Here is a 25,265-nt window from a genome sequence, read left to right as displayed (position 1 = left end):
ACTCTCTCTTTTTAAATTTTACTTCATTTGAGACTATAATATATCTTTGTATTGTACGAACCTACATAAACTTCGCCTTCTTCACACAGTAAAGTACCCTGACATCTGAATTTGTGCATGTCTTATTAACTTCATTTATTAATCGAAGATTCATGTGCAGTACTTAGGTCTATTAGTACTCGCGAAGGGTTTTTTCTATTTTCCTATCAACGAGAAAATTATTATATTAGTTAGAAGTACTTATTTTATTTTATACATTTTAGTTTTACAGTGTAGGACTCCCTGAAGCCTAAAAATTTGGTCTGAACTTTTTTATACATGCCATATAGCAATTCCAGGAAAATTATAAAAATATAATTACTATGTACCTACTAAGTACTAAATACAACTTAATATGTTTTCTGTGCTTACGGTCTAATCTGTTATATGTTAATTTTTTTAGCTTGTTCCGCATTCGCAGAACCTATTAATCGTAATGGCAGGAACGCTGGAACCAATGATTATTTCCTTTACACCAGGTAAGCGCCTATATTATTCATTAGTATTGGAATAGCTACAATTTTTTAATCACATTGAAGTCAAATCAAGTATTGCTCGGTCTGACTTCAATCTGATCTCTGACTTCAATCTAATATGACTTCAATTTTGACTTCATTCTGACTTGGAACAATTAAAAATTAACATTCTTGCCATCACCCAAAATTGGAGTCACTCAATCGTCAATTCTTTTTAATTAGTTTCTCTTACATTCTATCCGTTTCAGGAGAAACCGTGCGACAGCGCAAACACTTGTGATAGACAACGTGAACAGCATAACTACATCTAACTTCGATGCTAAGTGTTCCACTATTGTCGCCATCCACGGCTGGGTTGATGACTCTCATTCTGAATTCAACCAAGCCATCAAGAATGGTAAGAAAAAAACTGTGTTTACCTTTAGATAGTTCGGAGCCAATGGACCAAAGGTATGCATATGGTAACACAGCACCTGAAAGCGCAGTGTTGGTCAACACCCCACTAGGACCGATAACAGCAAGCGAAGGCAAGTAGCCTAAGTCCAACAGTGTATATCCATCAGCTGATAACGATGATGATGAGGATGCTGCAGCTTTAGACCATAAATGTATTTATAATTAGGTACTAAATTGGCCCTGGGCGAGAAAAAGGGCTTGAAAATTTAACGCCTTGCCTAAACCTAAATCTGCTTGCTAATGTTGATCAAGTTTGCGCTACGCTTAGGAGCTTAGTGGAACATAAAATGGGTACTAAAATGTTATCCGTACGTAAAAGAGAAGTCGGAATTATTGTTTAGAAGTAATAAAAATATAAAGATAAGACCAAGACCAGTGAACATACAATTAAATTTTACTGTCGTCAATTATTGTCATTAAAATAGTTTATTATTACCATTAATATGACTAATTTAAAACTATAAATAATATTGATACAAATCATTTTGATACGTAAGATATAATCACTTGGGTTTTACAACTATTAATTGAAAAAAAAACAACCAAGCTCGATGATGAGTAAGTTTATCGCCTGACTTCAAGTGTTAGAGCGGGCTATGAAATACTTATTAGAATTTTCTTTCTTATAAACTATCCAAGGCAATCGTGACTTGTAAAATTATAAGTGAAAGCCTCTGCTTCTCATTAAGTACCTATGTTAAAACTAACCGCCCCGTATCCCTCAATAGTAGAAAGGAGGACTGGTAGACCACGTCTTACAAAATGCCGCGCTGCGTCAATCAACCTGAGGCGTAGGTGTTAATCACACGATAAGGCAACTGTCACCCACACCATGCTACAGCACACATAGTACCTATAGTAGGGTACTTTAATCGAGCTCTGTCACAAAAAGCTCTACTGCTACTAGGATTGCATAATTAGTCACCAACGAGGTGACGTTTTGTAGTTTTAACAAAACCATTGTAATATTACAGCGTACCTTGAAAAGAATGATGTGAACATCATTATGGTGGACTGGAGCCCGTTATCACAGGGGTCGTATACTGCTGCAGTTTCTGGAGTACCCAAAGTCGGGCGTGATCTCGGCCAGTTCATCAGCTTCCTCACCACGACGACTGGCGCTTCTCTTGACAATGTTCACTTAATTGGGTTCAGTTTAGGTGCTCATGTGGCCGGCAATGCGGGCAGGGCCCTTGGTGGAAAAGTGGCACGTATTACTGGTGAGTTGTATAGCGTTTGATAGTGGTTAAGCCACCCTATCCCATTTCAGGCCAGATACTCATATACAAAATATATACAGAAATTTAATAAGGATTAAAATCAAAATAAAACAATTAAAATCATCATAAAACACACAGAAACAATATTAAAATTAAAATAAGAATCCAAAATTATTACCTGTACTATTTTAATTTAAAATTTTAAGCTTTACTACGAGTATACTAATTTTTTTTACGTTCAGTACCTGGTGCACATTGGTGGTGGTATGATTACACTGGAATCTGAGGGTGTTTAATGCTTTTTTTACAATTAATCCATAACTGTAAATTATAACAACCTTTATATAGTGTTATTTTAACATCCTCATAGTACCAAGCAAATCTAAGAGCGAGCATATTGCACCACATTACCAATGCCTCTCCCGTTCAATATCTAAATCGTCGCTCAGTGATCCGGTCTGTCCAGGATATCTAAATTGCTCCATACCAAGAACTGGTGTACCATCTAACATTAACGTTTGGGACCATCTCCGGACCTTTACCAGATCAGATTATTAGCATCAGTATAGTTTAAGTTATTAGAGCAAATTCCGCCAATATGGTAACCAATGACCACTCAGCTCCTAATTTAGGTCGTTAATGTTAATGATTAAACAAGTCTGGAGAGATCGGCCCACCTTGACGTACCCCACACTCAACTTTAAATTCACCTGATTCTGGGTCACCCCACAGCACAATATTCGTCTGGTTCTCGTACCAATACTCCATCATTTTTTTAACGAGTTAAAAAGAAACATTAAATCGTAGACAGAGAAGCAAGAAACAAAGAAAACCTTTAATTGCTTTAGAAACGCCTTTAACGAACGCGACTACGCGATGATCACTGACAATATGTCAGGGTGTGAGTTACAAGCATGCTGCCATGATAAAAATTCTTAATTCATGAAAAAACTACATTTTATTTAATTAATAATAAAAAAATGCGGGTTCCAAAATTCTTTTTATAGTAGGTTTTAAATCTTATATTTTATGATCTTTTAAGATAAAAATCATTTGTTCTGCCTAGTTGACATTCGGATTAAAGGCCCAGCCTTCATACAAAATTGGGACATGTCCTTTATAAAAGTAAATATTTATACTTTCCTATTTTATATGTTTAAAGGATTGGATCCTGCTGGACCTCTGTGGGCTGGCAATTCAAACTGCTTGAAAGCATCTGACGCAGTCTATGTAGAAGTCATCCACTCTGACGGTAGCTTGGTTGGCCTCGGCATCCCATACGCCGTGGGTGACGTGGACTTCTTCCCTAACGGGGGCACTGGCCAGCCTGGTTGCTCTGACATGTTCTGCAACCACAACAGAGCGTGGGAGTTGTTCGCTGCGACCGTCACTTTCAACAACCTGGTTGCCAATCAGTGTGCTAACATGATACAGGTTGCTACAAACAGCTGTCGAGGACAACAGTTGCATATGGGCAACGATCAATTAAACAAGAGGGGGTAAGTTCAGTCAATGTTTTCAACACAGGAGTCGCTCTGTTTGTAATTAACAGTGGGATTCATAGACGTTGTAGGGGCACCCCCAGGGGATCATTCACCCGCTGAGTGTCAAATTCTCAAACAATTAGAGGTTAAATTCGACACTCAGCGGCTGAATGATTCGCTTAGGGTGCCCTTGCAACGCCTATGAATTCCACTGGACAAGAGGACGCCTAGCGACGAGGCGGTGCGGGTTGGGTCCCAGATGGGTCCCGAATGGGTCTAATGAGTTACGACCTTAAGTATTGTCAACTTTTCGATTTAAGTCGAGAATTAAGCTTTTTGCGAATTAGAAAAATATTGAGATTCAAAATGATACTTAAAAATTTGAATCTAACATGTTGAGCATGATTTATTTAGTAACTACCTATGGCGGGCTATTGGTGTCTGCGGAGTTAGGTATGTAGAGCAATGTTAAAAAAAGTTCAGTAAACTGTTACATAAAACTTGTACTATTGATTTTTCTATACCTACCTACTATCTTTTGCCAACAAAAACTTTATTTTCACTGCACCCCTACCTTCTAGTACTTACCTACTTCACTACTTATCAACCAATTTTCTTTTTCAGGTCTGGATTGTATCGAGTAAACACGAAAGCGAAATACCCTTTCTGACGAGATACTATTAAAACAATAAAATAAAATAGAATTTATGTAAATATAATTTGATGAATTTTATTATTTATGTATTCAATTCAAAAAAAGATTATTAATTATCCATTGTCGATTATTATTGTAATCCTAATTATGAATGTGTGAATACCCTCTAACTACCTTGAGAGATTGTGGTTGTGTGTGTGACTAAAATGCAACAATATAAATATTATGTTTCTCATATTTACAATTCGGTACAGTTATGATGTCACTGGTTTCAATATGCCATTTACCACCATAGAACTAAAGTGTACACACGGAAATTCAGAGAATTCGAAGACGGATTGCTTTGCAGAGTAAAATCAATTTCCATTCCAAATTTCAGCTAAATCGCTTCAGTAGTAGCGGCGTTATAGAGTAACAAACATCCAAACATCCATACAAACTTTCGCGTTTATAATTTAGATATATACTATCATTATTAATCTGTGATTCAGATTTTCTATGGAATTTGCACCGATCTCTTATGAGGTCAATGGGAATTTGCATAGATAGGAATTTGGCTATAAACCTATAGATATATTAATTTACTCTTTGGCTATAAATGACATCACGATGCAGTCATGTCTTTACTATGATGAAGTAAAATTGAGTAAAATATAATTATTTAAATAACTAATAAAATAATCAGGGTTATTAGTCAAACCCAAAATTATTTTTATGAAGCTGTACCTACCTATTTTAAGAAGTCATGGCCTGACGAACTTGTGGTAGACAAATTCCTAAATAACCTCCTCCTCCTCCGCTACATCCTTCTAAAATTATCCATCCTTATTGTGATTAGAACAATGAAGTGACGAAATGCGATAGTTTTTCTGTAATAATAATCGGTCAAATAATTTATCATAAACATAGTCAAACTTGACTATAAACAAAAGGCAATGGAAGTAATAATATGAACTAAAAACATTCATGGAAATAGATGGAGAATTTTCAGGCGTAAGGTAGCGTTTAAAAAATGCAGAAAATTTAATGAAACCTAACCATTTATCAGATATCTCTAAAATCAAGGATGCTCTTAAAATTGATAAAATCTTAATCCTTTATCAAAGGTATGAAAATTTCACATACGAACAGAAAGAAAGACAAATCTTGTAAGATGAGGCAAAATAAACATGCAGGAGATAAACGATTTTTGAAGTCAGATGAAAATATAAATAAATTTAATAAAGGTGACTGTGGTATATTCAGGAGGATAAATTCACAACGCGAATCGTCTCCGTGTTGTGCCGTAAGGAAACACAATCAAAGATTAAAGAAAGCACATCATAAGCAAAGATATGCTAGAGACTGCTATCTTAAGACACTTCGGAACACTCCACAATTATGGATTTATTATCGCTGGCCTGAACTCTACCCCTATTATTTAGAAACTAGAGCTCAGTGGAGTGACTTTAAAGACTGCTTCTTGCTTTTCTTGGCATTCCTTTTTTGGACACCATGTTTAATTTGCTTTGAAATGTGCTTATGCTGCCTCTGTGCTTGTTGCTGTGATACATGTTAATGAGCAAGTCATCATTTCTACTAAAAATATACTTTCAATAGTGTCTTATTACATATTTCATAAAATATGTTTAAGAAAAAAGGCCGGAAATAATCAAATATCAGTGTGTAATAAAAGGAAGGAAGGAAATGAAGTTCGGACAAGAAAACGGTGTAGACCAAGTCAGACAAAACTAAGAACTAGAAAACTGTGTGGTAATGAAAAATACGTAGTGCATCCACCTTGTTGTTGTTTAAATAAGTTTCAGTCACACAATGTTCTCCAGTACACAGAAGATGCATTAGAGTTGATGCGATTTATTGTCCATGTATTTTATATCCAAATATTGAAATAAATTATGGAAATGATCAAATACCAGTATGTTATAAAATGAATCGAAATAAAGTGAGGAGGAGAAAACGCTGTAAACAGATTTGTTACTGTTTAGTAAAAACACCTATACTTGTAGTAAAGTATTCTATTAAATATTTACTTATTAGTCTAGCAGCAATAGTGTGGTCTCCTTGTTTTCTAACATTATTTTTTCATTTGCTGATAGTGTATCCACTTCGACCACAAAACATTTTTAGAAGCTGTGTTGTTGTCAACGAAGAACACGTTTCCATTCTGTATATCGGTACTTTGTGCGAGTGTCGAAAGAAGTTATCAACGCTTACTTAGCTTTATATTATTTACTGAAGGAGAATGTCGAAAGGCCATGTCTGTGTTTCTCCAGTGTAAAATCTTCGACCCGTCGTTTTACGAAGCGACGTTCACATTACACAAATCCTAGGAACAAATACACCCTTTCTTACAATAGTCGAAGAGAGTGGTTTTCGGAACCCTTAAGCAAAGGCATTGAAAAACAGTGTGAGTGTGATATCGGATCACAATTAACAAAGAAAGATAAGATAAATAAACGATAAAAGAACGTCTGTATAGAAAATTACTGCTGCAATTGTGGTAGTTCAAAATATAATACAATAAAAGTTAAAAAGAAAAATGCAATCACGAAGTGTTCGATAACGTGTCCTTCGAAAGAGCCTTTTCGTAAAAGAGGAAAGAACAGTTTTTAGCACATAGAAAGAACACATCGACATTTAACATGAGCGAGCTTCACAGCCTGAGCTATAGGTACCCGTGTTTTATGGCTGCCTCGGGTAAACTGTTAACTATAGAGCCTAAGCCATGTTGTGGCAAAAAAAGGATAATAAAAACCAAGGCTGTTAAATTGCTATTGCTTGATTGAGAAGAAGTATGACTCACATCTGTATGATAGTATTTGTGAGGACAACGACATCTTCGGGCAAAAAAGACGATGCTTTTGGTTATATCGTATAGGTCATTTAATTTGCAAATGTTTTTCAATATGGGTTAAATTTTGGAAAATAATTATGAATTCTTTGATGATGATTGTATCAATATGTATTTGGTTTCCAATATTTTCTTTTTGCTATATTTTATCGTTAATTTGTTCTTTAGTTATGTGTTAAAGCGAAGTACTCCATGATATTCAAGTATCTTATTGAAATAACGTTGTTGAGATTTGTTTTAAAAGTTAGCTTGTTTAATAATGATTCCGACCAATTAGTTTATTTAAATAGCTCCCATACAAAACATGGAAATCATCATTTTAAACACGCATGACCTTGGCGCGCGTGCAGCCGATTTCGCAAATAAGGCCGCAACAGATTAGCGCCGCAGCTACAGGACTTGTTTTGTGGCGCGGAGTCTACTCCGTCCTTAAAGTAGAATTTACTCTATACGTTGTTTACGTGTAATATATTGAAAGAATAAAGAGAAAAAAAAAAACATTGACTTTCTGTGGGTGTCATTTGTCAACTTGATGACATACATGTCAATTGTCAATGTCAAATGTCAATCACAAAGCATAAATAAATAATTGTGCAGCCGTAAAAATTTTAATTGTATTTATTTCAATTGTAATTATTTACTTATTATTTGAATTTTTCTTAGAATTATTAATAAAAAATTCATAGAAATCATTGTGTGCTGTTTTTTGACTAGTATACCTTACGCTCGAGTACGAAATTAGTAAATGGACAGGAAATACTAGTTTTTTAAGGTTTGAAAATGCAGTCAAACGAAAAACGTCCAAAAACGATGGACCTTGCATCATTGGAGCCTGCAATGAGGGTGAAACAGCTCGCTAACTTTGGAGCTATGGTGGAGGTTGACCCTAACGTCCCACCTAGAAGGTAGCCGGTTGTTTTCTTGTTGATACATTCATGAGTCATTCATAGTTTACTGAGATTTCATTAAAATCATTAACATCTCTATGTGAGTTACAATACCAAGTCATTTGAGATCTTTTTTATAACTTGGCATAAAAACTATAGATGTCATCACTTATCATAATTTTCAGCAAGGCCCAGCCTCCCTCTTTATAGGTGAGGGGATGTAGAACTTAGAACTACCACACTGCTTCAATTTGAGTTGGCCGGCTTTGGGAGTTAGGATGATAATTAGGTGTTAACAATCAGGAGCAAGGGTAGCTTAGCCTAGCTTAGATTGCCCTCAGAGACACAGATGTAACACCATGAACTTCAACCTCAAACTTCAGTTCAGGTTGAACTGAGAATTTTTACTGAAAATTAGAAAGAATAACTCAGTAATGCTCAGCAATTACAATCCACACAGGCAAATCACTGGCCAAACTAAAACAAGGGTTCAGTTATGTTTAGTACATAGTGATATTACAATTTACATAGGCTTGTTGCTTATATAAATTGTAATATTATTAAGATGGAAGTGGGCTAACTTGTTAGGAGGATGAAAAAAGAGTTTTATTGACCAACAGGTATTTTCATATTTTTGCTAGCTGATGCACAAAATAAGGTCATCATCATCATCATGTCAGCTGATGGACATCCACTGCAGGACACAGGCCTTTGTAGGGACTTCCAAACATCACGATCCTGAGCCTCCTGCATCCAGCGACTCACTTGATGTCTGTTATAAATAAGGTCATTTAATACTGAAAAAACAAGTGTGCCTTTAGACCACACAATTGCAGTAAAACTTCTTTAGCTCAACATTCGCCACACAATCACCAGACTGTTTTCTTTCTTTCTATAATAATTTTATTAATGTTATACTGTTAAAGGTATTATCGCTCTGGGTTAGAGATGGTGAGGATGGCCAATGTTTACCTGGCTGAGGGTAGTCTTGAAAATGCCTATATGCTGTATTTGAAGTTCATGACACTATTCTTGGAGAAGATAAGGAAACATCCAGAGTATGTGTCTGTCCCATCTGATGTGAAATCCGTAAACCAAGCAATGTTGAAGGAGGTCATGCCAAAAGCTGAAAAATTAAAGCAGAAACTCTTAGAGCAGTATACCAAGGAGCATGCACATTACAAAGAATATGAGGTAGGTATTTAGGAAAATTCAGCTCGTATGAGTATTTCTATTGTGCCTGTGAATTTGCCTATATGAAGTGCTTCTTAATATCTCATCTTAATCTAATCAAAGGGATTAGGTATTTCAGATGAAAGTCCCAGCTAGCTTGACTTTTTGCAACACTCCCAACAGTTATAGTCATATTTGCATAATGCCTCACTCAGGAATAAAATAAAATCAAGAATCAGGATCAGGAAACTAATTTAGGAAAATGGAAAAAAAGTTTAGGTGGTAATTTGTCAAGGATTTTTGTAAAAGGTATCAAATATGACTATAATTGTTAAGAATGTTGTAAAATCAGTTTAGGAGGTTTCAAGTTTATGGAAACAGTCAGAGATAATTTGTTTTATAATGTGTATAGATAGACAAGTCATGCTACATATTTTGATTTATCTAAAATTACTGTTCGCCAGAAAATATATAATAGTTAATTATGGTATTTTCCTTACCACAGGAAAAGAGAAAAATAGCAGAAGCTGCAAAAAGAAAGCAAGAGCAAGAAGATGCTAAGCTTGCCCAGCGGCTTCAGGCTGATGAAAACAGGCAAGATGGCCACACTGGACCTCATCTTCTTAATGCTGTAAGTTAGCCACATCTTTTCATCTTTAGTAACAGTATCTGTTTTTCAGTAACGGTTTTCGAAAATAGCTCACCAGTAGAGTAGTAGTAGTAGTAGCCAACAACGCATATCCATGATATATGTCTCTCTCTGAGAAAGACATAATTTTTGTTAACCAATATTGATTGAGTTGAAATATCACCTCTCTTTGTGTCATCTCTCGCTTTTGTTTCATTATTCATTAGAAAGCTACATCTTCACTGAGTGATATTATACATACATTATAAGCAGCTAATGTTTCTGTTCTGTTCTGTAGGGGTAGGCTAAAGTTAGGGTAAAGGTGGGATAGGATAGTAAGGAAAGAGAAAGTAAGTGCACATATTTGTAAGTCAATGCAAAGCTTGACCGAGTCATCTAGTAGACTATATTTAATTCCCATATTGCCACAGGAACAAGAACTGCACAGATGAAATTACAGGGCGAGTCTCATAATCGAACAATAGGGATGATGACTAGGTTTTAATATATTAATGTTTATGAGACGTTTGGGTAAATAAGGTAAATAATCAATACATAAAAAACCAAGATTATCTGGATGTCTGTAAAATAAATAAGATTATAAAATTTCGTAACTTTTATCGTAATTAGATGAATATTCATACAGTTTTAGCTTCCGTACATTAAATGTGACGCATTTCAATAAATAAACATTAACCCACAAATAACAAAGATATTAGTAATTTTATTTGAACGCCCATACACATCTAATGATCATTATATACCTACGACGTTATTAAATCGTACCATTTTGTATGGGGCGTTTTTCAAAGATCCGCAGCAGCACCTCAAATCAAATCCCTGTAGCTCCGAAAGTAATGATCGCAGATATCCTGTTACTTTATCACTGTAGCTCCAAAAGTAATGATCGCAGATACACTATTACTTTTACAAAATTGCTTTACTATTAGCATAATCTTATACTCCTAATGAGATGAGAATGGCGAAGGACAGAGAAAAGTGGAGATCTTTAGGGGAGGCCTATGTCGAAGGACAAGCTGCTAATTAATAAGAATTATGTATATACTTTAAAATGTAAATATAACTAACCAGCTTTTATAAGCTGGTTAGTTATATTTACATTTTAAAGTATTTTATTAGGCTTATTTTATTTTATTTTTATTTATTTATTATACTCCTAATTTATATACAATTTAAAAAACTGTAATCATCCCTATTGTTACAGGAAGAGTGGGCTGTGTCTCCGTCGGCGCCTCCAGTGGACGGCGTGCTATATCCCGACGACTTTGCGAGCGAGCCGCCGCGCGCGCCGCCGCACTCCTACCACCCCACGCCGCCGCTCATACCGCCGTCGCGGCCGTATGTACTGCACTCTCAATTGTAGTAACACTCCCGATGTACCGCGCGGGCCGGGGGGCGTGTAGCCGTGAATGAAAAACCCAAGACTGATGCACGTCACGATTTCACACCCGCGCAGTCTTTCTTTCCGTCGCCCGCATATCCTGGGAGTGTTATCAACGATCTTGCCAGACTATACTAAAACTGTTTGTGACAGTTTGTCAGTATATAACTTTCTAGTATGAGTTTTGAATTCACCTCTATTTTCTCTCTCTATAGTATTGTGTTAGACACAGAGATAGCAGTGAATTCAAAACGGACATCTGCGAGTTAAACAAAAAATTGTTACAAAATAGCCCTGCTGGTCTGAAGAGCATACTTGCCAATGTAATTTACAGGCACATGTGGCTTAGCACCTAAACCTTAAATTAACCTGCACACTGCAAAGTGTTGCTCTGTTTATATGCGGTGGTTTTTTACTTACCATCAGGTGGGTCATCTATTTGGTTCATAAATTAAGTATAAAACAATACAATTGCTTTATGCAACCAATATAATCAGCACGCGTAATGATTTACCATCAACACAATGTTGATAATCTACCTGCCTATAAATCCCCCTTACTTTTAGTGTATTTTAATAGAAGGAAAATAGCTGCACATTGTATAACATTGTAACTTCAGAGCAGACAAAAAGTTTCACGCGGGCTATAACTTCATTTGGTTTATAAATTACATTAGAACTTCAGTTTGATTGATTGATTTTTAAATGTCTTTATTATATAATATATTGTAACAGTGTTGTTAGAACAATAGACTTATAAATATTTCTTATTGCTAACATGCTATGGTCATTTGTTTGTACAGGCTTACACACCTTTATAAACATTTAGAATAATGGCAGGAAAAACAATTGGGACATAATTTACAAAGTAATAAACTAATATTAACTTGAGACATGCAGGTACCAACCTACCACTGCTAAGCGCCCGTTTGTTGCAAGCACTTATAATACATGTACATTTCTATTAATTATATTATTACACAGAAGTAATTTTACAGATGGTAACTTATTCTACTATGGTATTTATTGTATATTATTGAAATGAACTTAATTTTTTTTTTTTTTTTTTTTTGCGGGTAATGCACAAATATATTGAGCGAACGGATCAGTGACGAGCGCGCCACCGGTCGCTTGTTATTACTTATTGCTATGAATCACCGAGAAAATAGTGATGGGGCAGTCTATATTTATTGTATGTCGATGCGTACGATAAAGTTTTGAGTCTACTACGACCTATTGACGAAACCAAAATGTTAGGATGAATGGGGTTATTATGTACATAAAAATTACGAGACAATTTAAGGATGTAATCTTTTAGCAACGGATATTTTAACTGATCATGTAGTTTTTTTAAATTAGTTCTAAATGGCGTATTGTATGAAATTTTTAATGCCTTGTTTTGAATAACTTGTAATTTGCAGTATCTTGTTTCAGAGATGCTACACCAAACAGGGGCTGCATATGTTATACATGGTCTCACTAAAGTGGAATAAGCTTTTAATTTTGTTTTTGCACTCAGCTTAGATTTGCGACTTAAGATTGGGTGCAGTGCGTTGATAGCTTTAGTCCCTTTGGAGATTAGACTGTCAATATTTTTACACCAATTAACCTTATTGTCAATTAAAACACCAAGATACTTAATATGGCGCTTCCAGGGGATAACAAGGTTCCCTATTTTTATTGTCTTGGTGGGAAGAGTACGTTTTCTGGTAAACATTATGCTCTCTGTTTTATCAGAGTTTAGTTTTAATTTCCATTTGTTAAAATAACTGCTTAGCAACTCCAAGGAAAGCTGCAGGCGTCCTACTATGAGGTCACAGTCCTCAGAAGTCGTGTAGGAGGCTGTATCGTCTGCATAAATAGCGAGATGCGTATGTGGTTGTTTTGGTATGTCATTTAGGTAAAGGGAAAAGAGAAAGGGGCCCAATATAGAACCCTGGGGCACGCCGGCTGGTATAGATTTCAAGGACGATTTGTGATCGTCTATAATGACTGCGAAAGATCGGTTTGTCAAGTACGATTGAACTAGTTTGACGAGGCCGGTGGGAACGTCGTTTATTATTAGTTTATGTAGAAGACCCTCATGCCAAACCGAATCAAAGGCTTTTTCGATATCCAGCAGGATCATACCAGTGCATTTGCCCTGATTCAAGCCATGTACCACATGCTCAGCCACACGTGCTAGTTGGTGCGTAGTTGAGTGATAACGACGGAACCCAAATTGCTCGTTTATGATCAAATTATTTGTAACTTTCTGAAGACGCGTTAAAATGATAGATTCGAATAATTTTCCCAGACTGGGTAGCAAGCTAATGGGCCTATAACTTGAGGCTAATGATGCGTCCTTTCCTGGTTTTTTTATTGCTATCATTTTTGCAACCTTCCACTGGGATGGATAGTAGTTCAATAATAGGCATCCGTTGAAAATTTTAGTAAGGAGGACCAAACATTTCTGTGGCAAATTTTTGAGTAAGATGTTACTTAAACCATCGATACCAGGAGCTTTACGAGACTTAAGTTTATTTAATAATTTACGAATTTGAGATGGTCTAACGAGGTCTTTAATAGTTATGGAATTTACAACATTTAGTTTGGTAACTGCTTCAGCAACTTCTGCCTCAGATTCGCTGAACCAACTACTTGTTATATTCATGTTAGCTAGGAAAGCCTCTGCTAAGACCTCACACTGCTCTTCTGTGGATGATGTGAGAGAATTTTCGGTAATTTGTAGAGGAGGAATAATATTTAGTTTAGGATTTAATGATTTTATTAAACGTGGTAAGTCAGATGATGGATTATCAACTTTAGCTAGCTTGCGTGACCAGATATTATCGTTAAATTTTTTAATTTCATAGTTGATTACGTATTGTAATCTGTTAAATTCAGAGAGAAGGTACTTTTTAACTGACTTATCTTGTACTTTTAAGGAAGTTCTACGGTACGAGTTTTTTATTTTTATAATTTTTCTAATGCGGCGAGGTAGTTTGATTGTATTTATAACTGTTATAACCGGAACACTGTGGTCTCTGGCACTAGTGATAATTTTAGTTAAATGTTCAATATTACTATCTATTTCAGTGGAACATTTGAAAGGTGCAATTATGAGAGAAATGTTTTCATTTATATATTTTCTGTATTTAGCCCAATCAGCGTTTTTGAAATTATAAGTTTTAAATGATTTGCGAGAAAATTTACCTCCAACAGTAAAAAAGATTGGAAAATGGTTTGAAGATAGACAAGAAAAAGTTTCCATATCAGCAATAACATTAATACCTTTAGCTATGACCACATCCGGAGTGGTAGGAGTGTATGAACTATTGTAATGAACTAAAGTGGGTGTACTTGGGGCAAAGATGTCATATTCTTTATTAATCATGTGATTAAACAATACTCTACCGCGTAAGTTCGCAGCAGGGCAGTTCCAGTATGGGTGCTTGGTATTTAAATCACCCATAAGAACAAACGAGGGATACCTATCAATGATAATATCAAGGTCGCTACATAGAAGCGGTAGATTGGGAGATTGATAAGCAGCTATGAAAGCAACATGTTTACCAGAAAGGGATACCTGTATTCCAGTACATTCTAAGTTGTGAGTACGAGGCAGATTAATGGGAACATGAGGAATGTCTGACTTAATAAGAATAGCAACACCTTGTCCGCGACCCTCAGCTAGTTTATCCCGACGATAACAATGGAATCCCGGTGTGTTAAGGTGTACATTTGGAGATATTCTGGTCTCACATATACCTATAATATCAATGTCAAGTGACCGTACCAAATCCTGAAGTTCAATAATTTTTGTTCGAATGCCATCGGCATTCCAGGATAGTATACGTAACTTATTACAATCATACATATTGACCTAGATGAGTTAGGATAAGTATTACTTTATCCATCATGCTTTTGCATGCTATGAACTCTTCTTTAATATTTTGGATCGCCTTTAGTATAATTAATATATCACTAGTAGCTTGATTATTAATATCAGGAGAAACATGCGGTGTAGGTTCTTGATTACCACCAGCCACGACATTGCTCCAGGGTCGGCCGTCTACTTTATTTTGTGGCGTAATTTTTTGTGATTTCAATGACGTTTGAATATTTATTTTCTTTTCCTGTAGAATACGGAGGTATTTTTGACGCTCATTGCATTTTCTAAAATTTGCTGGGTGGTTTTCGCCACAATTGCAGCACTGGGCCTGTTGAGATCGATCCTTTTTTGGACAGTCGATGGTGAGATGTGACTCCGTACATTTGACGCATCGAGGTGTAAGATTACAATTTTTTGACGAGTGACCAAAACCTTGGCAGCGAAAGCATTGAGTTCCATAAATGTTATTGGCCTGATATTTGCGAATTTGAACTACACAGTTGCTAATATATTTGATTTGTTTGAAGCGTTTTATATCACTGCCGGGTGGGAGTTGAACAAAGAAAGGAGGGCATGTAGTCCTTCTATCATCCGGTACCTTCATTTTACGTACAATGACATTGGCAAAGCCAAGGGAAGTGAGCTCTTCTTTTAAATACTCTTCAACATAAGCAGGTAGTCCATAAATGACAGCTTTAGAGGTCCTTTCATCCTTGCGGGAGAATGTGTGATAGGGCACATTTTCCGACTTAAGGCCCTTTTTGACAGCCTCGTGGCTATCCTGTGAGTAGCATATAACTGCTACTTTATTCCTACCTCTGTATTGTAGGTGAAAATTTTGATTGTATCTGCTTATGAGGGTCTTGAGAAATTCATGAGTCCAATCTTTGTTAACTTCGACGACAATTGGTGGAGTTCTGAAGAGAACTTCAGTTTAAAACCCCCTAGTGTGCAACTGTCTTGTAGTCTACTATAATATGTCTGTTCGCTATCGGCAGGGACACGGGCATGAACAGCTTCCTGTCGCCGCTGGTATCGGAGCGGCGGCTGCGGCCGGTGCTGGTGCCGGCGGCGCTGCTGGCGCGCTTCCTCGCGCTCGCCGCGCCTAACACTGCGCGCAACATTGAGCTGTGCGGCATCCTTGCGGGCATACTGGTGCGTGCTCATGATCAGCTTCTTGTCGCGTACTGGTGCGCGCACGAACAGTTTCCTGTCGTATACTAGTGCGTGCGCATGAACAGCTTCCTGTCGCATAATGGTGCGTGCGCATGAACAGGTTCCTGTCACAAACGGGTGTGTGTGCATGATCAGCTTCCTGATGCATACTAGTGCGCGCGAACAAACAGTTTCCTGTCGTATACTGGTGCGTGCGCATGAACAGCTTCCTGTCGCATACTGGTGCGTGCTCATTAACAGCTTCCTGTCACATATGGGTGTGTGCGTACGAACAGCTTCCTGTCACACACTGGTGCGTGCGCATGAACAGCTTTCTATCGCTTACTGATGCGTGCGCATGAACAGCTTTCTTTCGCATACAGGTGCGTACCCATGAACAGTTTCGTGTCACACAGGTACAAGTGCGTGCGCATGATCAGATTCCTGTCACATATTGCTACGTCCGCATGAACAGCTTTCTGGCAGAGAATCTCATAAATCAAAAAGTTTCAACGCTCGCTTAAGCCTGCTGCAGTCACACTAAGGAATCTACTGCATTTACATAATCGGAAAAAATAAAATAAGATGAATATCATATTCTGTGCAGGAGCGCGACCAGCTGAAGATAACGCACGTGGTGGTGCCCAAGCAGTCGGGCACGCCGGACTCGTGCGTTACCAACAACGAGGAGGAGATCTTCCACTACCAGGACCAGCACAACCTCATCACGCTCGGCTGGATACACGTGAGTTACATACGAGTACTCTGCAGAAGCGCGACCAGCTGAACCTAACCTCAACCTCAAAACTCATTTACAAGCCACTATGGCATCAAAAATATTTATCATCTATCAACATCTCATTGCACGGACTTAGCCAGGATTCTATATTTAGGAGAAGCAGCTAAACTTAAAGTAAGTATCTCACATTTCAAATTAATAATGTCCGACCGAAACTAGCTTTAGTTTCAGTTTCAGAATTTCAGTTAAACCGAAACTTCCACATAAGGTTAATTACTTATTCGTACGAAAGAAACAAAGTTAGTTAAAATTAATAACTCCTCTTTGAATATCTCTGCAAGCAATTAAACCTATTTTACGCGGTTGGCAGTGATCGACGCAGTTTTAGCCTAGAAAAATTAAAGTTTTTCGAATAATTAAATAACAAGCTTTTTAAAAAATCTTTAGAACCAGTAGATTTCGACAAAATCGACACCAACTGCCTTTAACCACAGCTGACTTTAACTTTGCAGACTCATCCAACACAAACGGCGTTTTTGTCGTCAGTGGACCTCCACACGCAGTGCTCGTACCAGCTGATGATGCCTGAAGCGATCGCTATCGTGTGTGCGCCCAAATATAACGAGTGAGTTGTTGTTGTAGATTATGCTCTTGCGTTATGCAGATTTTGTCCTTTTACTCAGTTAATTTTCTAATAGTAATAATTGATAGACCAAGCACATCACAAGTGGAAAACTATCGCCTAAAAGCAATACTGGACATGCAAGGAAACATGCTACATTGCGTTGCTCTGTGTCCATCAACATGGCTGTTAAGCCTATAATTACATTCGCAGGGATTCTTTGCAATGATGCTAGGCGATAGAAATAAAAAAACTCAGTCACGAAAAAAAAAAATTCACACGCACACAACACACTCGCAGAGAAACATTTACAAAGTGTTGCTCTGTGTGTGTTGCTTGTAAAATAAGCAATGTTGCTTGGCGTCTAAAAGACACACGGCGGTTTTAAACAAAATCACAAAATGCTCCGACAAACAAACATACTTACACACGCATAAACTTTCGCCTTAATAATATTAGTGTGATAGGTATTTCTTTAAGGTTGCCTTTAACAAACTTAATAGGGGAACCCGGGATGCTAAATTTGCTAAACTAAAGCGTCATTGGAATCGATTTCATTTGGTAGATTAGATGATAGAAAGAATAAATGTTATATACTTTTTTCAATTTTAAATTTAGTTTTTTTTAGTATTAAAAGCGATTTATGTGCGAGTGTTCTTGGACATGTAAATCATCCGATTCTCTACAAAAAATATATCTACACATTTTTTCCTAAGCATTGCCATTTCCGTGATAAAGCGGTTGAAAGAATTGAAAAGAAATATTTTGTCGTATGGGAATTATTGTAACATTACCTCTATTTTACCATTAATAATCATTTTAACCATTAATTTGACTGCACCATTTTTGCAGGACGGGATACTTTGCACTGACTCCCGACTACGGGACGCAGTTCATTGCCAACTGTCGACAGACTGGATTCCATCCTCATCCTAACGACCCACCTTTGTTTTATGTAAGTATGAACACTTTATTAAATAAAAGACTTTTCTAAATTTTCAACTTATAATGAAAGCGAAGAAAATATTTTACAATGGCAGTTTTATTTAATGTCATAAACATCCTTTTTATCGTTTTTCAATATAATACTGGGCTAGGCAATCTGCAGCTTATAGAATCGGCTGAAAATATTCAAGCTTATAATATAGTAGCGGACGCACGCGACTTCGTTCATCCTTGGACCTCCTTAATTCTACTAACTACTACAACATACTACCTCCCTGCCAATTTTCATCTTTTTGTTTTTTTTTTATTTACAAGTTAGTTCTTGTCTACAATCTTACGTGATGGTAAGTGAAACGGTTTTCGAGATTTCGTGATGAAAAGCCTTTTTCTTTTGTATATTTACGAGATTTTAAGTATAAAAAAATATATGATTGTAATTCCTTGATTCCAGACTGTAACACATATACGGTTAGACAATACGGCGCCTGTAGAGATGGTGGACCTCCGGAGATGAACACATACACACACACACATTTACATACACACAACACACACTGCCTTGTTAGAATAGCTTAGGTCAGCCATTGACGGTCAATTATACTCACGCTTCTGCAGCGGAAACGGCAGTGAAGACGTTTCATAAGTCGAGCCGTGTCATGCACGTGTGGCGAACGAACTCTTTCGTTCGCCCACTTTAGGTTAGGCCATCTACATTCACATTCCAGATTCATTTCATATTTAGAATTCCCTCGACCGCGCATGCGTGGATATATTGTTTCGCCCATCCATTACATCTTTACCAGTCCTCCATTCAACATCGCATCATCTATTTGACAGTACTTTTATTTTATATCCATTTACAATATTGTTATAATCAGTAAAGTGATATCAGTTACAATAAATAAATCCACATAAATATAAAACCTCAACGGCGATATTGGTGACCACCGAAAATGGAACACGCAACGCAACAAAAGAAAAATCGTAACATAGCAACCGTTTGTGTCAGAAAAATATATATTCAAGACTTCAATACAGTGAAAAAATGATGCTGAAAACACAAGAAATGTTCAAACTCAATCAAGAAAAATCGTCCATAAATGTTGCGCCCCAGCGCTGATTCAGGATCCGGTGCACTTCGACGCCGTCCACGCGTCGCTGCGCCGCCCTCACTCGCCGTTTGCCCTTGTTGCGCGGCAACCCAGCGCTGGTGACATGGCGCCCGGCCTGCCTCGCCGCCTCTACTCAACTCGTGCAGCGCCCCAGTGCTGATTTTTTTGGCACACGGCGCGTTCCGGCGCCGACCACGCGCCGCCGTGCCTGCTGCCCCCTTGCCGTCTGCTCATTATGCGCGGCACTGCAGCACTGGTGTCTTGGCGCACTGCGCACTATCCGCGCCACTGGCTCGCGCATACCGCTGCCAGGCGCGCTGTCTCCGCGTCGCTTGCTCACGCGCGACGCCCAACTGCACTGCTGATGTCATGGCCCTGCGCGCAGGGTGCGCCGCCTGGCTCGCGCACATCGCTGCCCGGGGCACTCTCCGCGCCGCCACGCTGACATCATGCCGCCCGGTGCGCTCATCACGCCGCCCGGCGCGCTCTACGCTGCTCGTCGACTCCAAGCCTTTAAAGCCGTGGCTGGACGAGTCCTGCTCTTCTAGTGCATTTACTATTTCTTTTATTTTTATTATTTTTTTTTTCTCCGTAGGGCGGTGGTGTGGCGAACGAACTCTTTCGTTCGCCCACTTTAGGTTAGGCCATCTACATTCACATTCCAGATTCATTTCATATTTAGAATTCCCTCGACCGCGCATGCGTGGATATATTGTTTCGCCCATCCATTACATCTTTACCAGTCCTCCATTCAACATCGCATCATCTATTTGACAGTACTTTTATTTTATACCCATATACAATATTATTATAATCAGTTCAGTGAATAAATATACCTACATCTACATCGTCGTCTTCATATCTATTTACTAATATAAAACCTCAACGGCGATACACGCAGTGACCAATACACGATCAGTTATAGTCATGGGTGCTGCAGAAACGTGAGAATAATTGATCGTTAATGGCGTGCATTACGATCGCTTGTGAAGCTTCGTGACAATTGCATACTTTTGTACGACAACACTATTATATTATATTTTTAGTTGAAACAACTTTTTTGGTTCCATATAAAATGGATGATTGACATTTATAGGAATAGTATAATTAAAGGTCATAGCACACATATCAACTCGTAAAGGGATCGGGTACCGTATCGACTCTACCCGCCCCTTATTCTTTGTATGAAACTTCCTGCAACCAAGAGCGCATTTACCAGCAAGCTAAGTAAGCTGGAGCCTAGGGCGGCAAATTTCACCGTACAAATATAAGGAAAAATGTCATTGTGTACGACTACATAGTAAAAGGAGTCGAGAAAATTAACGAAAAAAAACTGATGTAAGACAAAGAGCACGTAATATCTTATCTATTATTATTTATTTATTTTATTATTATTCGTCTACCCTTAGTCGACGTCTGGTTGACGGCGAGGCGATACGATTATGATCCCTTTCTGATTTGATATGTGTGCTACGACCATTAATTGTAAATAATATTTAAGAGGTGGATAGAAAAGTATTTGTGTACAATTGATACGCTTACACGTTGATTAAATAGATTATTTAAAATTATGTTTTCATTATTAAAGTTATTTTAATTTTTAACCTATAGACTTATTAGACGTGGAACGTCAGTAAAAATAATACATATTCAATAACTAAATCTTTTGACATACATGTAGTATTTACAGGACTGCATGTCAACAGATTAGTCTATAAATACACGTCTCTGGTATGAGGGGGGAGTTGCACTTTGGTGTCGCGGGAAGAAAGAAAGAAAATAAATTTATTCAGATTCAAAAGTTACAGACAGTACCTTACCATAAAGACAGCATGTCTGTTGTGCTTATTAAAAATTATAAACGAATTCAAATTAATTAAATTAAAAGCAGCAAATATGTTTAAAAAAAATACTTAATTACCAAAATAATATTTTGCCTGTGCGGTCCATGTCTGTAGATATAAACGGACCTGTGGCCTAATTCACTATTTTGGTCTTTATTATCAACTTATTGAAGTGGACAAGAAAGTGTCATCTACATACTAGTATGATATACATACCTGATGACATTTGTAATTTGTCATCATAGTATCATAGTTATCATAGTATGTAAATGACATTTTGTCAATTGATTTGTTTTTTATTTTGATGGGTTGATAATAAAAACCAAAATAGGAAATAGGCCAGCTGTACGTACCACGATGGTACTAAGTACAGATGCAAGATACAGTGTTTAACCAAGTGGAAATGATTACAGATTAACCGAGTGATCAAACTGATCACCAGAGTGTGCGCGAACATACCAATACCCAAATCAGTTGTCTTGATTACCACCATGCCATACAAATAAATTATAAGCAATATTTTAAGTTTTATGTGCAATATCTTGTAGTTTAAGGTAATTTCTGAAAGTTCTACCTAAATGTAACTTTGGTTTACAAAATTTTAAATATCTATAAGACTGAAAAGGTTTTAGTATAGACGACTGTGTTGCATAATAATAATAATTAATAATTACTGATTATCTAATAATAATTACCTATTGAAGAGATAAATCCATGAATCTGATACAATAATTACAAAAGCCTCGGTGTAAATTGTTTACAAAATAATAATATTATTGGTAAAAAACTGTAGCTACTTTTGCCTTAGATACGTGCATATTAGGTTGGGGAAAAACTTTCTTCGCATTTTATGTAAAAAATCAAAAGGCTTTTCTTATAAAGTTTATTTACATTTGGCTAAAGTATGTACATTTGGATAAAGTATTTCGTTGGATAACTTTTTGCCATCTTGAAGGGACATGATCCCCATTGCTATAAAAATTTTGGGGCTTCTGATTCAAAAAACTGCAACAAGTGGTTTTGGCAGTCCTCTCGTGATGTTAACCTGACACTGCCTAAAGAATTCTGCAGAGACCGAATCGGTGAAAATCTGAAGGTGCAAAATCAGGACTATACGGCGGATGGATTAAAACTTCCCAGCTGAACTCGTAGTTTTTGGTGAGTGGTTAAAATTGTGTGAGTTCTAGCCCACACCCCTTCTGTTGATTAATTCTGGCCACTTTCTCTCAATTTTTTGTTTTAATCTCATCAGCTGTTCGAATTTAACTTCAGAATCGATGGTCCTGCCTGGCGATAACCAGCTCATACTGAATAATGCAAATCGCAACAGACACACAGCATCACCTTGTTACGAGTTAACCCAGGTTTTGCTACAGTTTGTGAATTCTGATCGGCTTTTGATCACGATCTTTTTCGCACGTTCCCAACCTGTTATATACCAAGTATGTGACCAAGCGCTGCGCCACGGCGATCTGAGGCGGTGAGGTTATATTTCCTGTTCCTGTAGCTATTGCATCCCAAAGAAGCGACCGCATCCGGTCGCATGGTTGATATGCACTGCCGCAGCACGGCGCAGCGCGCATGCTTGGTGTATATGCAGTTATGCACGTATGTATGCAGAGAGCTACAGTAAATATCGGCCTCAGACCTCAGACAGTTCGCTTCGCGCGGGCGCCTGCTTGGTATATATGTTAAAATAACAACATGAATTTATATTTTCCCTAAACAAATGTAGTGAATAGAACAAAACCCTGAAGTGGTTCAGTAAATTGACAAAAAACATGTCTGTTTTTGTTTGAAACTCAGTCTGGAGCAAGATTTAGAATTGTTTCATAAAGATCTGAAGTCCTGCTATACAATCTCTTTCTATTGGCTTCTATAGTAACTTTTATATATTATCAATGGACACCAACAAGTAAATTTTGTAAAAAACTAGAGTTAGGTTAGGTCAGAACGTGCTTGCTGGGTTGCGGTAGTTTGTCAAAATGTTCCCGTGGCTCAGTCATCAGGCGGAGAGTCGGAACACCGTGGGGTTTTAGTCGGTTGAAGTCCGACATAACCTTCTTGCCTCCTCGTGGCGCAAAAGGTGTCCATGAGGACCCCACGTTAAAAAAAAAGGTTAGGTTAGAACGTAAACAACCCAGTTGCTCGGCAGCAGGCCAGGCACTTAGGTCAGTGTTTCGGTTATTTCACTGAACCAATTTGTTAAATTCACTAGGTTTGTTTAGGGAAAAGATGAAATCGTGTTGTTATTTTAACATTTTCCGTGATTTGATCAAATCCTTTGGAGATGTTTTGTCAACACAAGTGGCTGTCGCGCGCGTCAGCTACTTTTGTGGCCCCTTCTAGCTTCTTGTAGCGGTGTATGTGGCTGTCGCGTGTAGCCCGTGTGCGGCGACATTTAGGCAATCGCCACTCAGCGAATGCGAGTTTATAAGTCCAGTATTATTTGCCCTGCTCTACGCAAACGCAAGGCATGTTGCACTAGCGAATTATTACTCAAAATGGCTGTTATTTATATGTAGCTAAATATATTTCATTTTATGAAGACTGGAAGTTTGCCATTTCATGCTCCTATCATAGGTTAGTACCTAGCCAATTATGGAGTTTAGACAGTAATAGCTTTGGAAGGTATTAGCAGGCAATTCACTATCTTTGACGTATGATAGTTGACATATACGAAATTTACCAACTAGCCACTGTAGGTAATTTCGTAAGCTATGTGATTTTGAATTAACTATTTATTTAACGCTAACTGATCAAAATTGAGATTCATAGAGTGAGTCAGACATCATAGAGTAGTTTGTGGATAGCAAAATGTTTTTTTTCCATTTTGTCAATTCCCTGTTGATTTTTGTTAACATTAGGCTTTGTAGAATACGAAAAATGTAGTTATTAATTATATTAGGTAGCTAACACGTCAAAGTTAGTGAATTGGCCGGCAGGTCTCCAGCACGATAATTCACTATCTTTGACGTATGTTAGTTGACATATATACGAAATTGGGATTCTATGTAACAAATGTCATCCGGTGCTTACGGACAACCCTCCGTGGATATCATACAATATTTCATGTTTATTTTAAGAGGTTATTAATAAAAACCAAATTAGTGAATAGGCCACCTGGGCCAGACCCATAACGGTCTAAGTACAAAGAATATTTTTTATGATTACCTAGGCAGAATATAAGAAATCATGTGCCCAAGTCATGAGCTATGGCTTGATTATTAATTTTAAACTCTATAATTATAAACCTACGGTTCTTATTGTGATTGGTAGGAGGTTGGACAGATAAACTTTCAGCCTTCATAAAGAGAAATATATCTGGCTGTCGCAAGCTCTTGTTTTTGTATGTACAGTCGGATTCAATGTTTATGACGTTTCGGAACATTTTAGAACAAGATTTTAGGTATCAGCGGTAACGTAGGGCCGTGGCGGGAGAGTATCACCCCGCGCGCGCTTCCCTCACACCCGCAAACGTCTCACGCATCTGGACTTTATATATGACCTGCTGCAGGTTATTTTCGAGACGTAATAAAAATTGTATCCGATTGTACCAGGCTTTGCTTGGATATAAGGCGTAATAGACATTAAGTTGATTTGTATGACCAGTGAGGACCAATGTAAATAAAGAACATATTGGTTTAACATTAGTTTTATTTATTGCACTCCGTTACTATGTGATATGTGTACATTGGCAGTGA

The 25,265-nt window shown here is 37.5% G+C and overlaps 2 protein-coding genes across 2 annotated transcripts; both read left to right on the top strand.

Moving 5' to 3' along the window:
• The first annotated feature begins 343 nt into the window (after positions 1-343).
• LOC112054997 (pancreatic lipase-related protein 2-like) lies at positions 344-4,362 on the top strand. Its single transcript, XM_024094963.2, has 5 exons — positions 344-518; positions 764-912; positions 1,946-2,191; positions 3,354-3,690; positions 4,300-4,362. Exons 1-5 carry the CDS (start codon positions 427-429, stop codon positions 4,343-4,345), a joined length of 870 nt encoding a protein of 289 aa, XP_023950731.1. The 5' UTR covers positions 344-426; the 3' UTR covers positions 4,346-4,362.
• A 3,381-nt stretch (positions 4,363-7,743) lies between these two features.
• On the top strand, positions 7,744-25,209 carry LOC112054995 (STAM-binding protein-like A). The gene is made up of 9 exons (XM_024094960.2): positions 7,744-8,086; positions 8,995-9,262; positions 9,747-9,872; positions 11,095-11,228; positions 16,143-16,299; positions 16,907-17,044; positions 17,551-17,663; positions 18,513-18,615; positions 19,057-25,209. The coding sequence occupies exons 1-9, from the start codon at positions 7,962-7,964 to the stop codon at positions 19,117-19,119; spliced, it is 1,227 nt and encodes a 408-aa protein (XP_023950728.1). The 5' UTR covers positions 7,744-7,961; the 3' UTR covers positions 19,120-25,209.
• The last annotated feature ends 56 nt before the right edge of the window (positions 25,210-25,265 follow it).

The sequence above is a fragment of the Bicyclus anynana genome, chromosome 12, assembly GCF_947172395.1.
Source record: "Bicyclus anynana chromosome 12, ilBicAnyn1.1, whole genome shotgun sequence".
Taxonomy (NCBI): Eukaryota; Metazoa; Arthropoda; class Insecta; order Lepidoptera; family Nymphalidae; genus Bicyclus; species Bicyclus anynana.
Note: the sequence above shows the minus strand (reverse complement) of the source record. Positions and strands in the feature narration are given on the sequence as shown.

Bases quoted from the DNA above. Each gene is read 5' to 3' on its own strand.
- LOC112054997 (XM_024094963.2), top strand. From the start codon at position 427: ATGTTAATTTTTTTAGCTTGTTCCGCATTCGCAGAACCTATTAATCGT. The intron at 913-1,945 runs GTAAGAAAAAAA...GTAATATTACAG, and splicing joins CAACCAAGCCATCAAGAATG to CGTACCTTGAAAAGAATGAT. The intron at 2,192-3,353 runs GTGAGTTGTATA...ATATGTTTAAAG, and splicing joins AAAAGTGGCACGTATTACTG to GATTGGATCCTGCTGGACCT.
- LOC112054995 (XM_024094960.2), top strand. From the start codon at position 7,962: ATGCAGTCAAACGAAAAACGTCCAAAAACGATGGACCTTGCATCATTG. The intron at 9,263-9,746 runs GTAGGTATTTAG...TCCTTACCACAG, and splicing joins CACATTACAAAGAATATGAG to GAAAAGAGAAAAATAGCAGA. The intron at 11,229-16,142 runs GTATGTACTGCA...CGCTATCGGCAG, and splicing joins CTCATACCGCCGTCGCGGCC to GGACACGGGCATGAACAGCT.